Source organism: Microcaecilia unicolor, chromosome 3 (genome assembly GCF_901765095.1).
Source record: "Microcaecilia unicolor chromosome 3, aMicUni1.1, whole genome shotgun sequence".
Lineage (NCBI taxonomy): Eukaryota > Metazoa > Chordata > Amphibia > Gymnophiona > Siphonopidae > Microcaecilia > Microcaecilia unicolor.
The window spans coordinates 225372774-225388125 of NC_044033.1; the positions used below are offsets into that span (position 1 = coordinate 225372774).

Consider the following 15352-nt stretch of genomic DNA (forward strand, 5'->3'; position numbering starts at 1 on the left):
CTGTCATTGAGGTGGGTACGGAAATTGAGGCTGGCAAAAAACGTTTGTAAAGTGGGTTTCTTTGGGTGGGAGGGGGTTAGTGACCACTGGGGGAGTCAGGGCAGGTGATCCCTGATTCCCTCCAGTGGTCATCTGGTCAGTTGGGGCACTTTTTTGGGACTTGTTCGTGAAAAAAAAGGGTAAAAAAAAAGTAACCCAAATTCACGGTAAAAACGCCTGTTTTTTCCATTATCAGCTAAAGACGCCCATCTCTGCTCGGCCGATAACCACGCCCCAGTCCCGCCTTCACCACACCTCCGACACGCCCCCATCAATTTTATTCATTCCCGCGACGGAGTGCAGTTGAAGACGCCCAAAATTGGCTTTCGATTATACCGATTTGGGCACCCGCGAGAGAAAGACGTCCATCTCCCGATTTAGGTCGGAATATAGGCGTTTTTCTCTTTCGATTATAAGCAGGATTGTCTCTTTCTTGAAGGCCCAGTGTTGCTTTTTCTTGTCTATAAGGAAATTTTTACCACAGCCATAAAAATGGCTTTTTTCTAATTTTGCATTAATGACCATGCATTAATGTTGTTTGTTAGTTTTTAAGGAGCTCAGCAGGGCTTAGAAATAAATGGTAAGTTCTTTAAGCTCTAACAAAGGATCCCTATATCGTCACTGGTCCAACAATACATTTTTATGATTTCTGTAATTTTTTTGTAGTTATCATACATTCTTTTTCTTCAATTAGTTCATATTTAAATTCTGCCAAAACCTCTAGGGTACATACAGTGGTGGAAATAAGTATTTGATCCCTTGCTGATTTTGTAAGTTTGCCCACTGACAAAGACATGAGCAGCCCATAATTGAAGGGTAGGTTATTGGTAACAGTGAGAGATAGCACATCACAAATTAAATCCGGAAAATCACATTGTGGAAAGTATATGAATTTATTTGCATTCTGCAGAGGGAAATAAGTATTTAATCCCTCTGGCAAACAAGACCTAATACTTGGTGGCAAAACCCTTGTTGGCAAGCACAGCGGTCAGACGTCTTCTGTAGTTGATGATGAGGTTTGCACACATGTCAGGAGGAATTTTGGTCCACTCCTCTTTGCAGATCATCTCTAAATCATTAAGAGTTCTGGGCTGTCGCTTGGCAACTCGCAGCTTCAGCTCCCTCCATAAGTTTTCAATGGGATTAAGGTCTGGTGACTGGCTAGGCCACTCCATGACCCTAATGTGCTTCTTCCTGAGCCACTCCTTTGTTGCCTTGGCTGTATGTTTTGGGTCATTGTCGTGCTGGAAGACCCAGCCACGACCCATTTTTAAGGCCCTGGCGGAGGGAAGGAGGTTGTCACTCAGAATTGTACGGTACATGGCCCCATCCATTCTCCCATTGATGCGGTGAAGTAGTCCTGTGCCCTTAGCAGAGAAACACCCCCAAAACATAACATTTCCACCTCCATGCTTGACAGTGGGGACGGTGTTCTTTGGGTCATAGGCAGCATTTCTCTTCCTCCAAACACGGCGAGTTGAGTTCATGCCAAAGAGCTCAATTTTTGTCTCATCTGACCACAGCACCTTCTCCCAATCACTCTCGGTATCATCCAGGTGTTCACTGGCAAACTTCAGACGGGCCGTCACATGTGCCTTCCGGAGCAGGGGGACCTTGCGGGCACTGCAGGATTGCAATCCGTTATGTCGTAATGTGTTACCAATGGTTTTCGTGGTGACAGTGGTCCCAGCTGCCTTGAGATCATTGACAAGTTCCCCCCATTGTAGTTGTAGGCTGATTTCTAACCTTCCTCATGATCAAGGATACCCCACGAGGTGAGATTTTGCGTGGAGCCCCAGATCTTTGTCGATTGACAGTCATTTTGTACTTCTTCCATTTTCTTACTATGGCACCAACAGTTGTCTCCTTCTCGCCCAGCGTCTTACTGATGGTTTTGTAGCCCATTCCAGCCTTGTGCAGGTGTATGATCTTGTCCCTGACATCCTTAGACAGCTCCTTGCTCTTGGCCATTTTGTAGAGGTTAGAGTCTGACTGATTCACTGAGTCTGTGGACAGGTGTCTTTCATACAGGTGACCATTGCCGACAGCTGTCTGTCATGCAGGTAACGAGTTGATTTGGAGCATCTACCTGGTCTGTAGGGGCCAGATCTCTTACTGGTTGGTGGGGGATCAAATACTTATTTCCCGCTGCAGAATGCAAATAAATTCATATACTTTCCACAATGTGATTTTCCGGATTTAATTTGTGATGTGCTATCTCTCACTGTTACCAATAACCTACCCTTCAATTATGGGCTGCTCATGTCTTTGTCAGTGGGCAAACTTACAAAATCAGCAAGGGATCAAATACTTATTTCCACCACTGTATATTTCAAGAAATACTTAGCTTGATAAATATCGGAGAGCAATTTGGTCTGACATAAATCATGTTTCGCCGCCCAAGTGGCTGTTTAAACGATCAAGTCCCATTTGTTCATTAACAAGTTATAATTTTGGCGAACTTGTGAAACTATCATTACTCTAGCCAGTATCAATCATATAACATAGTAGATGATGGCAGAAAAAGACCTGCACGGTCCATCCATCCTGCCCAACAAGATAAATTCATATGTGCTACTTTTTTTATTTGTACTGTCCTCTTCAGGGCACAGACCGTATAAGTCTGGCCAGCACTATCTCCGCCTCCCAGCCATCAGCCCTGCCTCCCACCACCGGCTCTGGCACAGACCGTATAAGTCTGCCCAGCACTATCCCCGCCTCCCAGCCATCAGCCCTGCCTCCCACCACCGGCTCTGACACAGACCGTATAAGTCTGCCCAGCACTATCCCCGCCTCCCAGCCATCAGCCCTGCCTCCCACCACCGGCTCTGACACAGACCGTATAAGTCTGCCTAGCACTATCCCCGCCTCCCAACCACCAGCCCTGGCACAGACCGCATAAGTCTGCCCAGCACTAGCCCCACCTCCCAACCACCAGTTCTGCCACCCATTCTAGGCTAAGCTCCTGAGGATCCCTTAGTGCACGAACATTTAAAAAATTAGGCAGTAAGTGTTCACATGCTATTGTTGCACTAATCAGTAAGGAGGGAATTCAAAAATTGTGCTGAAAAATTGGCACTGACAAAATTGAGCACTAAGCACTATACTATAAATGGAATACCCTATATAGAACAGAATTTGGTGTGGATCCTGCACCAAACCTTTGTGACGCTTCTTTGCTAACCTGTAGTGCCGCTTTGTAAAAGGAGCCCTAAGTTTTCTAAATGTAGGAGCTTAAATGTTTGAGAATATATTTAAGGTGTAATCCCTTGAGATATGGGCTTGTTGAAAATTGTGATTTTTTTTTGTTTTAAATTTATTACTGATGTAATTTCATTTGATTGTGTCTTTTTATTTTGCAATGTACAAATTAAAAAAACCAAAAAACAATTAACCTTGGTAGCTGACGTTTAAATCAAACGCTGACAGCTATGGCTGAATATTATTCCCCGTATTAAAAACAAAGCAGGACTCTTTGAAATCCTTCAGTTTTGTGCTCTCCATCCAACCAGTTGTACATTCACAACAGGTTGAACAAAGCCTGAAGACACAGAAATTACCTCTTGGCATTTCTTTCATATTCAGGGAAAATGTAAACCAAGCATGAGAAATGTTGAAGAAAAATATCATCGGACCTATTTCTGGAGAGGAGAATTTTAACACTACAGATATGGCGATTGCTTTTAAATAATCCAGCTGACATTCAAAGGCACTTATCAAGTTATCAGATGCTGCTAACCAAGGTGCGCTAACAGATTTAGTGCACGCTAACAACTAGCACACGCTAAATGATAACACACCCATTATATTATTATGGGCGCCTTATCATTTAGCTCAAATCATTAGCGAGTGCTAAATCTGTTAGCACGTCTCAGTAAAAGGACCCCCAAATTAGCAAGCATGATATTTAGCAGCACTAACTGAACACTGCCAATGAATATTCCCTTTGAGAGCCTCAGCAATGCCAGACTGGTCCATTGGTGGAGCTGGAGGATAGCTGGTTAAGCAGCAATATTCAGATTACCAGTCAGATAGTTACATGTCCCATGTCCAGCGACCCTCTCTCCCCTGCCGCCACCCAAGTCCAGCGACCCTCCTCTCTCCCCTGCTCCTGCAGCCACCCATGTCCAGTGACCCTCCTCTCTCCCCTGCAGCCACCCATGTCCAGCGACCCTCCTCTCCCCCTGCCCCCCCTCCAGCCACCCAGGTTGTCTACCGCATTCTTCGGGGCAGGCAGGAAAGATCCTCAGTCCTGCCTGCCCGCTTCTGGCGCTGACCCTCCCCCGCTGCTGGATCGCTGTTCAAAATGGCCGCCGACACTTACAAGGGCAGCCTCCAAGACTTCAATAGAAGTCTCGCGAGTCCGCTGCTGGAAGTCTCAGCGGCCATTTTGAACAGCGATCCTGCAGCAGTCAGCGCCAGCAGCGGGCAGGCAGGACCGGGGATCTTTCTTGCCTGCCCTGAAGAATTCAGTACACAACCTGGGTTGCTGGAGGGGGGGCAGGTGAGAGAGGAGGTTCGCTGGACATGGGTGGCTGGAGGGGAGGGCAGGGGGAGAGAGGAGGGTCGCTGGACATGGGTGGCTGCAGGGGGAGAGGAAGGTTGCTGGACATGGGAGGCTGCAGGGGGGGCAGGGGGAGAGAAGGGTTGCTGGAAATGGGTGGCTGGAGTGAGGGCAAGGGAGAGAGGAGGGTCGATGGACATGGGTGGCTGGAGTGGGGGCAGGGGAGAGAGGAGGGTCGCTGGACATGGGTGGCTGCAGGGGGAGCAGGGGGAGAAGAGGGTCGCTGGACATGGGTGGCTGCAGGGGGAGAGGAGGGTCACGACATGGGTGGCTGTGGGGGGGCAGGGGAGAGAGAAGGGTCACTGGATGTGGGTGGCTGCAGGGGGGCAGGGGGAGAGGAGGGTCGCTGGACATGTTTGGCTGGAGGGGAGGGCAGGGGGAGAGAGGAGGGTCGCTGGACATGGGTGGCTGCAGGGGGAGAGGAAGGTTGCTGGACATGGGTGGCTGCAGGGGGGGCAGGGGGAGAGAAGGGTTGCTGGAAATGGGTGGCTGGAGTGGGGGCAAGGGAGAGAGGAGGGTCGCTGGACATGGGTGGCTGGAGTGGGGGCAGGGGAGGAGGGTCGCTGGACATGAGTGGCTGCAGGGGGGCAGGGGGAGAGGAGGGTCGCTGGACATGGGTGGCTGCAGTGGGGCAGGGGAGAGAGGAGGGTAGCTGGACATGGGTGGCTGCAGGGGGGAGGATGGTCGCTGGACATGGGTGGCTGCAGGGGGGCAGGGAGGGGGGTCTTGGGAACAATAGGGGGAGTGGGTCCTGAGACCAGAGAGGTGGGGGTGGAAGGGGGTCCTCAGACCATAAAAGGGGAGGAAGGGGGCCCTGAGAGGTGGGGGTGGGGGCACACACTCACTCACTCTCTGTCTCTCACATACTTTCTCCGACACACTCTCTATCACACTATCTCTCTGTCACACAAACACACACAGTCTCTATCGTTCTGTCTCACACACACAGACACTCTGGCTCACACACACTCTCTCTCTTACACAAACACACACACACTCTGTCTCTCTCATTCTCTCTCTGACACACACACTCCATCTCACATACACACTCTCTCTCAAACATAAACTCTGAGGAAAACCTTGCTAGCACCCGTTTCATTTGTGTCAGAAACGGGCCTTTTTTACTAGTGTATTATATAAAACATTGAGAGTACCTGATAGGTGCCTAACTTACAAAAGAAAGTCATTGCTTACTTTCTTTTAGAGAATACTAAAATTACCCGGTCTATACATGCACATGCACTTAGGCTCAAGAATTTACACCAGCCAGACAGGTGACATGTATGCACATCTAAGTCCCAGAGAAATGCATATACCATATAGTCCTCCATAAATTACCAGTGGAATAGTGATGGGTGGGTACATGCCCATCTAGCAGCAGCACCGCCAGCTGCAGACTCATGGCACCTATCCCTCCAGGAGATGGAGAGGATCACTTAATTCCACTTCCCTGACCCCTCTCTCACCTTTAAATTCTTTACTTCTTCACTGGCAGCAAGAAGTAACACATTACCCCTGCTTGTGCCAGCCGAAGCCTTCCCTCTGATGCAACTTCCTGTTTGCGGGACCAGAAGGCTATGTCAGAGGTCGGATATATAATCTCCCTTTCAATTTAATGCAAGAAAAAGTCTAAGATCGTATTGTGCTCAATCCCTCAAGCATGCAAAAGTTAAGAAATAATACACACACAGAACTAGCGTGACATATAACATTAGCTGAACAGAGTGTGTGTGGATGTAGGTGCAGCTTATGTGATTAAGGGCTGCATAAACAGGGCTACTGACAGGTCAATAGTCAAAGACTGTGCAAGTGGCACCGAATTTATGTGTGAAGCCAAGACCACCACCAGCTCTAAGGGTAAGGACAATATTCAGCCACTGACTGCACGTGGTTTAAATTAGCCTTTGTAGTATCCTGTAATTAAAACTCATGGTTATTCAGATAGCAGCTGAGTATTTCTTACTATCCATAGAGTTAGGTGGATGCCTGTGCTCTGGCCTGACATTATCCGGACAGCACTGGGACAGTCTGTAAGAATTTTCTCCTGTACCAGACAGGGACTGAAAATTCACAGAGCACTTATCTGTATAATGGCTGCTGTTCTAATGATAAGGGCTTTTGAAAACTGACCCCACGGTTATTGTGTATACACAATCTGCTCATTATCCCAGTAGATCAGAGGTTTTCAACCCAGTCCTCAAGGCACACACCCTGCCAGTCAGAGTTTTCAAGATATCCCTATTGAATTTAATGGGGAGACCCTGAAAACCCAACTGGCTGGGTGTGCCCTGAGGACTGGGTTGAAAACCCCTGATGGTCAGCAGCCTCTTTGCACATGAATTGTGGTTTTCTGTGACCTTCTAGAATATTTGTTCTGCTCTGAATGTTTCTAGAAGACTCTGCACATTTTTGTTTTACCAAGTACCTCAGTAAACTTCATTTTTGGAGCAAACCCCAAAGTGTTGAGAAATGCTGCTTCTTACTATTTCTCTCTTTACTTGTACTTTGCTCATGTCTTTCCAGTAGTTGTTCAAGATATTCAGATACAGTACATATTTTCCTGTCCTCAAAGGATGTGTAAATGGGAGTTCTGGCAACGCGAGTGAGGTCTTGAGCCCCCTAATGTCCAAGGTCACAAGACCATGTTTTTCTTAGGAGACAAGAAGGCTCCGCTGTGGTCTGGGAAAATGAATTCTGTGAATCCAGGGCCAGCAGGAGGAGGAATTAGGCCTTAGCGCTTCCAGATGCCTCATCAGCGTATGGAATAGGAAAATGTATTCAAGAGCACATGGAAGAGGAATGGGGACTTCAGATAATCCCATCAATTGTTTTATCAGTGTAGAGCAGTGGCGTAGCTACGTGGGGCCTGAGGGGGCCTGGGCCCCCGTAGATTCCACCCTGGACCCCCCTCCCGGCGAACCCGCCCCCGCCGCCGCCTACCTTCACTTTTGCTGGCGGGGGACCCCACTCCCCGCCAGCCTACATCCTCACCGTCCTGCTCCTGCAATACATTGCTGACGTCCTGCACGTGCAGGACGTTAGCAATGCATTGCAGGAGCAGGACAGAGAGGACGTCGGCTGGCGGGGAGTGGGGTCCCCCGCCAGCAAAAGTGAAGGTAGGCGGCGGCCAGGGAGGGTTCGCAGCGGGAGGGGGGTCGACAAAGACGTGGGGGAGGGTGGCAATGGTGGCGGGGGGGTGGGGGGTGCCGGGGGGAGGGCTAAAATGTGCCCCCTCCCCTCGGGCTCTGGACCCCCCTCCCACGGAAGCCTGGCTACGCCCCTGGTGTACAGTGTGAAATGAGAATTACAGAATGAAGGATGGATGAAGCCTAGTCAAGAACATATGCTTAATTACATTAGTATTGTTAGAAATATTGTCTAAACAAAGCACGAAAGCTGAAACAGACCAATTGAGGTTACTAACATCAAAGCGATAAACTGTATAAAAATACAAGCCTTGCTTTATGTGGCAGAGAAAACATTTGGGAGAAATTCCTGCCGTGCTTCAGAAACTAGTTGGGAGAAAATTATATTTTAGGAATATCATCACTGTAGGGATCTCTACATTTACAGACTCTGATCCCATCTCTGTGACTATATGGATGAGACTCCTCCTCACACTCAGGCTCTAATCCCACCTCTGTCACTATCACTGTGTCACCGAGACCCCTCACACATATTCACAGGCATTAAACCAACCTCTGTCACTCTGTGTCACTGAGACCCCTCCTCATATTCAGAGGCTTTAAACCAACCTGTCACTCTCACACAGGCCCTGATCCCACCTCTCACTCACTGTGTTACTGAGACCCCTCCTCACATTCACTGGCTCTAGTCCCACTTCTATCACTCTCGCTGTGTTACAAAGACCCCTTCCTCACATTTACAGGCTCTAATCCATCTCTATCACTGTGTTACTGCAACCCCTCCTCACATTCACAGGCTCTGTTCCCACCTCTCAGTGTGTTATTGAGACCCCTCGTCACATTCATAGGCTCTGGTTAGGGTGGTGGACTCTGGTCCTGGGGCACTGAGGAACTGAGTTCAATTCCCACTTCAGGCACAGCTCCTTGTGACTCTGGGCAAGTCACTTAACCCTCCATTGCCCCAGGTACAAATAAGTACCTGTATATGTAAGCCGCATTGAGCCTGCCATGAGTGGGAAAGCGCGGGGTACAAATGTAACTAAAAATAAAAAAAAAATACATCTGACTCTGACTGTATTACAGAGACCCCTACTCACATTCACAGGCATTAAACCGACCACTGCTACTCTCACTGTATCACTGAGACCCTTCCTCATATTCAGAGGCTTTAAACCAAAGTCACTCTCACTCTGTTACTGAGACCCCTCCTCACATTCACAGGCTCTGATCCCACCTCTGACTCTAACTGTATTATTGAGACCCCTCTTCACATTCACAGGCATAAAACTGACCTCTGCCATTCTCACTGAGACACCTCATAACATTCACAGGCTCCACTCCTACCTCTATCCCTCTCACAGTGTCACTAAACCCTCTGCTCATGTTCACAGGTTTTAATCCCAGCTCTGTCACTCTCACTGTGTCACTTAGACCCCCTCGTACCATTCACTGACTGTAGTCTCACCTCTATCTCTCTCACTGTGTTACTGAAACTCCTCCTTGTTGGATTATTTGTAGTAAATAATTAGCAGATTTTATACACACAGCTTCAGCTTTAGAAATGTTAATTTCTTTTCTTCATCTCTCTCATACACCCCAGAAGAATTCACTGCTGAGTCACTTTAAAGTTGAAGTAACAAAACATCTGTTTACTCACAGTTTGTAGTTAGATTATAATCAGACAGGCTTATATATACATAATACTATACATTTGGATTATCAGCTCTTTCCATGTGCTTAGATGGTAATGGATGCTCACACCACCATAGATTCTCTCAGGTTAGGAGAGATCATGAGCTCCATGTGCTGTGTCTAACCCCCACAGGAAGTTGCATAGCTGTGACCTCTCTAAGTAATTCACATCAGAGGTCACAGAGTAATCACAGAGAAAAAACAATTTCTGACAGGCAATGCATGTAAAATACAATACATTCCAACAAACCCCTTCTCATGCATAACTGTCATGCAATTATTTATTCATACAAAGTCCAAGCTTTATACGCAGATTCACAAAATGTTCTCTGGGTAACGGTTTGGTCATGATGTCAGCTGTCATCTTACTGGTGTGACAATAGTCTAGCCTGATGACCCCTTCTTTTGCCAACTCTCGCACGTTGTGGTATTTCGTTGCGATGTGCTTGGTGCGTGACTGAACCTTGTCATTCTGTGACAGTCGGATGCAGCTCTGATTATCTTCCATTATCTGGATTGGTCTCTTTTCATCTATTCCAAAATCCAGCAAAAGTTTTTCAATCCACATCAGTTCTCTGCATGCTTCTGATACAGCCACATATTCAGCTTCTGTAGAAGACAGACTCACAATACTTTGTTTATGACTGGCCCAAGAAATTTGTACATTTCCATACATAAACACATATCCACTTGTGGATTTATAATCAGAATGATCCCCTGCCCAATCTGAATCACAGTAACATATTAGTTTTGGATTACTATTGGCTGAAATCTTTAATTTACAATCAATGGTACCTTTTAAATACCTTACCATCCTTTTAACTGCAGTCCAATCTGATTTGGTAGGTGAGCTGACCCTTCTGCTCAAAATTCCTACTGCATTTGCTATATCAGCCCTGTATGTGGTAGTCAGATATAAAAGCTTACCTATGGCTGATCTATATTGGATGTTATCTGGTAAAGGTTCTCTTACTGTTTTATCCTTCAGAAAATCAGTGATCATGGGAGTGCTTACAACTTGGGCATCTTGCATACCTAAACTTTCAATAAGCTCATTTATTTTCTGCTTCTGGCTTAGAAGATAAGAACCATCATTTTGTTTCTCAATTTCTATACCAAGATAGTATGACACATTACCAAGTTCTTTTATCTCAACATTCAGGTTTAAGTATTTTACAATGTCCTTGTACTCTTGCTCACTTTCGCTTGCAATGAGCAGATCATCAACAAAAGCTAAAATGTATGCATATTGTCCATTTCTGCACCTAGTGTACAAGCATTTATCTGCTTCACCTTGCTTAAATCCTAAATTTGTCAATATTTCATGCAATTTGTCATTCCAACATTTTGCACTTTGCTTTAATCCATAAAGACCTTTGTTTAATTTACACACTAGCTGTCTTTGTTTTGTATTTATGAAACCTGTTGGCTGTTCCATGTACAAGTCTTCAGTTATATCTCCATGAAGAAATGCTGTTTTCACATCAATGTGGTTGACTTGCATGCCTTTTGAGACTGCAATGCTCAGAAGTGTTCTAATTGTCGTGTGTTTCACTACAGGTGCAAACACTTCATCAAAATCTTCTCCATATTTTTGAAGATATCCCTTTGCCACTAATCTGGCTTTATACCTTTCCACTTTTCCTTGTGCATTCCTTTTTAACTTGAATACCCATTTGCATCCTATAGCTTTCTTGCCAGGAGGTAATTTTGTAAGAATCCAAGTATTATTTTTATGCAATGCATCAATTTCTTCTTGTGCAGCTTTACGCCATTCAGCAGCTTCTTCTGCTTGTTCCTCGTTAGATACAGATGAGTTGCTTTCAGACATCTGCCTTGGTATGGCATTTATATACACTGGCATGTCTATTATGGTTCTAGTTTCATATTCTGGATGATAAGGCTCATCTGGGATAATCCAGCCTTTATCAACCCTTTTGTTTTCATCAAAATATGTAACATGTCTTATGCCAACAATGCCAGTTTTCAGATTCAAAATTCTATATCCTTTGTGTCCTGGAGCATAGCCAACTAAAATGCCCCTTTCTGTTGTGGAATCCAGCTTATGCCTTCTTTGCTTTGGTACATGAGCATATGCTGTACTTCCAAATGTTCTTATGTGTGACAGGTTTGGCTTCCTACCATGCCATGTCTCATGTGGTGTGCGCTCAGCGCCTTTAGTTGGCATTCTGTTTTGTAGGTACACTGCTGTGAGAATGGCTTCCCCCCATAGTCTTTTAGGGAGATTGCTATCTGACAGCATACACCTGGTCATTTCCACAAGTGACCTAAATTTTCTCTCTGCAACAGAATTTTGCTCTGGTGTATAAGCTACTGTTGTGATATGCTGAATGCCTTCTTGTTCTAGAAATGTGCGCATGCTTTGTGAAGTGAACTCACCACCATTGTCGGTCTGAAGAACCTTTGGTTTTCTTTCAAATTTATTGCTCACCATGGCTACGTATTTCTTCAGCATGTCTGTGACTTGACTTTTTTCTTTCAGCAAATAGGCCACACAGTATCTAGAGAAATCATCCAAGAATATTAGCACAAATCTGTTATTTCCCAATGATGGGATATTAAACGGTCCACATAAGTCACTGTGTATTAAGTCCAGTACTTTATTACTCCTATTTCCTGTGTATGCAGGAAATGAGGGTCTCACACCTTTTTGAGTAACACAGTCTATGCATTTCTCCATTTTACCAGCATCTGCACTTATCTGAATGCCAGTGGCTAGTTGCTTACTGTAAAGATCCTGGATCACCTTAAAATCACGATGTCCCAGGCGGCGGTGCCAGATTTCCAGACTACATTTACCCTCATTCTTCCTTACTTGCGCCAGATGTGAGGCTTCACCTGAAATGCTCAGTTTATAAACATCATTATGCATAAAAGCTTCAGCATACACTTCATCATTTTTAGAGATTGTGCACTTACTGTTTTCAAAATGAATCACAAATCCCTTCTTATCTAATGTAGATACACTAAGCATATTGCAAACTGCTTGGGGAATATACAAGACATCACTTACAGGAATTTCTTTAACTTCATTAGACACTTTGCATTTTAAGAATCCAATGCCTTTTGCTTGGATCTTAGCAGTCCCTGCGTTTGCAGTATTAAGAATACCTTCTTCTGGACACATTTCCTGAAAGAAATCCTTACAATTGGTTAAATGGCATGTGCTCCCCGAATCCAAAATCCAAGTACTTTCATTTGAATTATTATTTACCATAGTCAAAGATTTTTCTGCCATTAGAAAGCCCTTATGTTTATGATTGTCTTTCATACATTTTCTGCTAGGAAAATTCTTTTGTTCCATTGGCTTAGGTGAGCTAGAGGGAGTGTTTTGTGTTTCCTTACACCATTTAGATACATGTCCCTCCTTTCCACATGAGTAGCAAATCAGCTTGCCCTTGGGTGGAGTTTTCCCATAGCTCCGCCTTCCTCTGTTCTTTGCCAAGAAATTTGTTTCATTTCTCTCTGACTTGCTTTGAGAACACATCTCCTCAGAATCATTTATTATGCATTCCTGCCTCAGCTTAGATGCTGCCTGTTCAAAAGATTGCCCTTCAATGGCTTCATTTACAGACCTAAAAACATCAAACTTCTTTGATAGTGAGGTAAAAAGAAATGCTCTTTTCAATGCATCACACATGGGAATTCCAGAAAGTTCTAACTTTTGAAATGAAGACATAAGATGCATAATGTGATCATTACATTTACTTTTATCCCTTAATTTGGTTTCATTCAACTCTGCCAACCAAATTGGTTGCTGCTTTGCATATGTAGTTGCATACATAGTTCTCAGTTTATATAAAATGTCCTTTGGTGTATCTTTTCCCTCCACTAATATGGCTTGTTTCTCTGAGAGAGCTTCCAAAAACATGCACTTCACATAATAGTTTGCATTGTCCCATTCAGCCATATTTTCAGCTGTTCTGTTTTGGTCTAAGCATATATTTAGTTTCTTTGCTTGAAGGAGACATATGAATCTTAGTTCCCACTGCTGATAATTAAATTCAGTTAATTTAGGCACCTTGAGAGAGTAGAAAAATGGTGAATTTCCTCCCTCAGCCATTTTCTTAGCCTTGCCTGCTGTTTGGTGTGTGGGGGGAGAGAGAGACAGACTGAATGTTTCTTTTAAAACTTAAGAGAAAAATGTGGCTTTTTTTTACTGCCTGGTAATATTTCTCTTCTTTTTCAATTCCTGAGCCTGGGCCCATAACCCTTTTGTTGGATTATTTGTAGTAAATAATTAGCAGATTTTATACACACAGCTTCAGCTTTAGAAATGTTAATTTCTTTTCTTCATCTCTCTCATACACCCCAGAATAATTCACTGCTGAGTCACTTTAAAGTTGAAGTAACAAAACATCTGTTTACTCACAGTTTGTAGTTAGATTATAATCAGACAGGCTTATATATACATAATACTATACATTTGGATTATCAGCTCTTTCCATGTGCTTAGATGGTAATGGATGCTCACACCACCATAGATTCTCTCAGGTTAGGAGAGATCATGAGCTCCATGTGCTGTGTCTAACCCCCACAGGAAGTTGCATAGCTGTGACCTCTCTAAGTAATTCACATCAGAGGTCACAGAGTAATCACAGAGAAAAAACAATTTCTGACAGGCAATGCATGTAAAATACAATACATTCCAACACTCCTCACATTAACAGGGTTTAAACCAAGCTTTTTCACTCTGTGACTTAGACCCCTCCTCATATTCACAGGCATTAAACTGACCTCTATCACTCTCACTGTTACTGAGACCCCTCCTCACATTCGTAGGCATTAAACTGACCTCTGTCACTCTCACTGAGACATCCCGACATTCACAGGCTTTAGTCCCACATCTGTCCCTCTCACAGTGCCACTGAGCCCCTTCCTCATATTCACAGGCTCTAATCCCACCTCTCCAGCTGCTAATGAAATGTCATTCATTTTCTTTTGAGTATTCTAAAATTATTTTATTGTCATTATTAATCATTTTTACCCACTTATTGCTTCAACTGTACATTTTCTTCACAAGGTTAGTTTAAGTTTGGAAAATCAGATCACAGATTGTATATAGTGAACCTGAACAGCACAGCTCACAAGTAACACTCTCTGATTCTTCTTATCCAGATCTCAAAAATCAACTCCCAGATTATATATCAGACCCCTGAGTCTGGCTCACTAATTCCCAGTCTGGCACTGGGCGGATTCTCAGAGCCCCCGCATTTGTACCTGCTTTATTGAGATAAGGACTGAAATACGGCTGGAGTTTCTCAGTGAAGGTGTTGGTGAAGGTGAAGAGATGAGATTTATTCTCTGCATTGTAAAATGAGACCTTTCCTGCCTCGTAGTCCAGGAAAATCCCCACTGCCCAGGGTCTCACACTCAGGGAGAGCAGGGTCCAGGAGGAAGTGCAGGCCCAGTATTTATCTCTGTCCCTCATTGCCACTGTCCAGTATCCATCCTCAGGTGCTAGTATGATATCCCCCTTCCTGCTCACAGAATCTTTACAAACCCCCAATGTCCAATCAGTCTTGTCTCCCACCTCCACCTCCCAGTAATGTCTCCCCGAGGTGAAGCTCTCACACCCCAGGACACTGACAACAGGATCAAATCTCTGGGGATTGTCCGGCAGCTTCTGTCTTATGCCTCCATTTCTGACACTTTTCCGATCCTCAGACAGGATGAGATAAGGAGAAGCAGTTTCAGGATCCAGAGTCACATTCACTACAAGGAAAAGACACATTAATAAACATGTGCAGAGATTTCTCATTGGCTCTTCACATACCCACCTCTGCTCTCATTGGTAGGTTCACGTATTCAATGAGAGACACTCCATTATTGGTTATCATTCACTGACTAACTTACAGAAAAACAATGTTATTGGTTAGCATCTGTAATT

At 44.7% G+C, this 15352-nt stretch overlaps 2 protein-coding genes across 2 annotated transcripts in view; both read right to left on the reverse strand.

The window, feature by feature from the left end:
• The window catches only part of LOC115466343 (butyrophilin subfamily 1 member A1-like), a 494943-nt gene that overhangs the window by 258425 nt on the left and 221166 nt on the right, over positions 1-15352 (reverse strand). The gene's annotated exons all lie outside the window — the stretch shown is intronic.
• LOC115466338 (butyrophilin subfamily 1 member A1-like) overlaps positions 14429-15352 on the reverse strand; it is a 1244786-nt gene continuing 1243862 nt past the window's right edge. Inside the window, exon 11 of the mRNA XM_030197517.1 lies at positions 14429-15177. Coding sequence (XP_030053377.1) covers positions 14603-15177 — 575 coding nt within the window. The 3' untranslated portion in view covers positions 14429-14602. The remainder of the gene's footprint in view (positions 15178-15352) is intronic.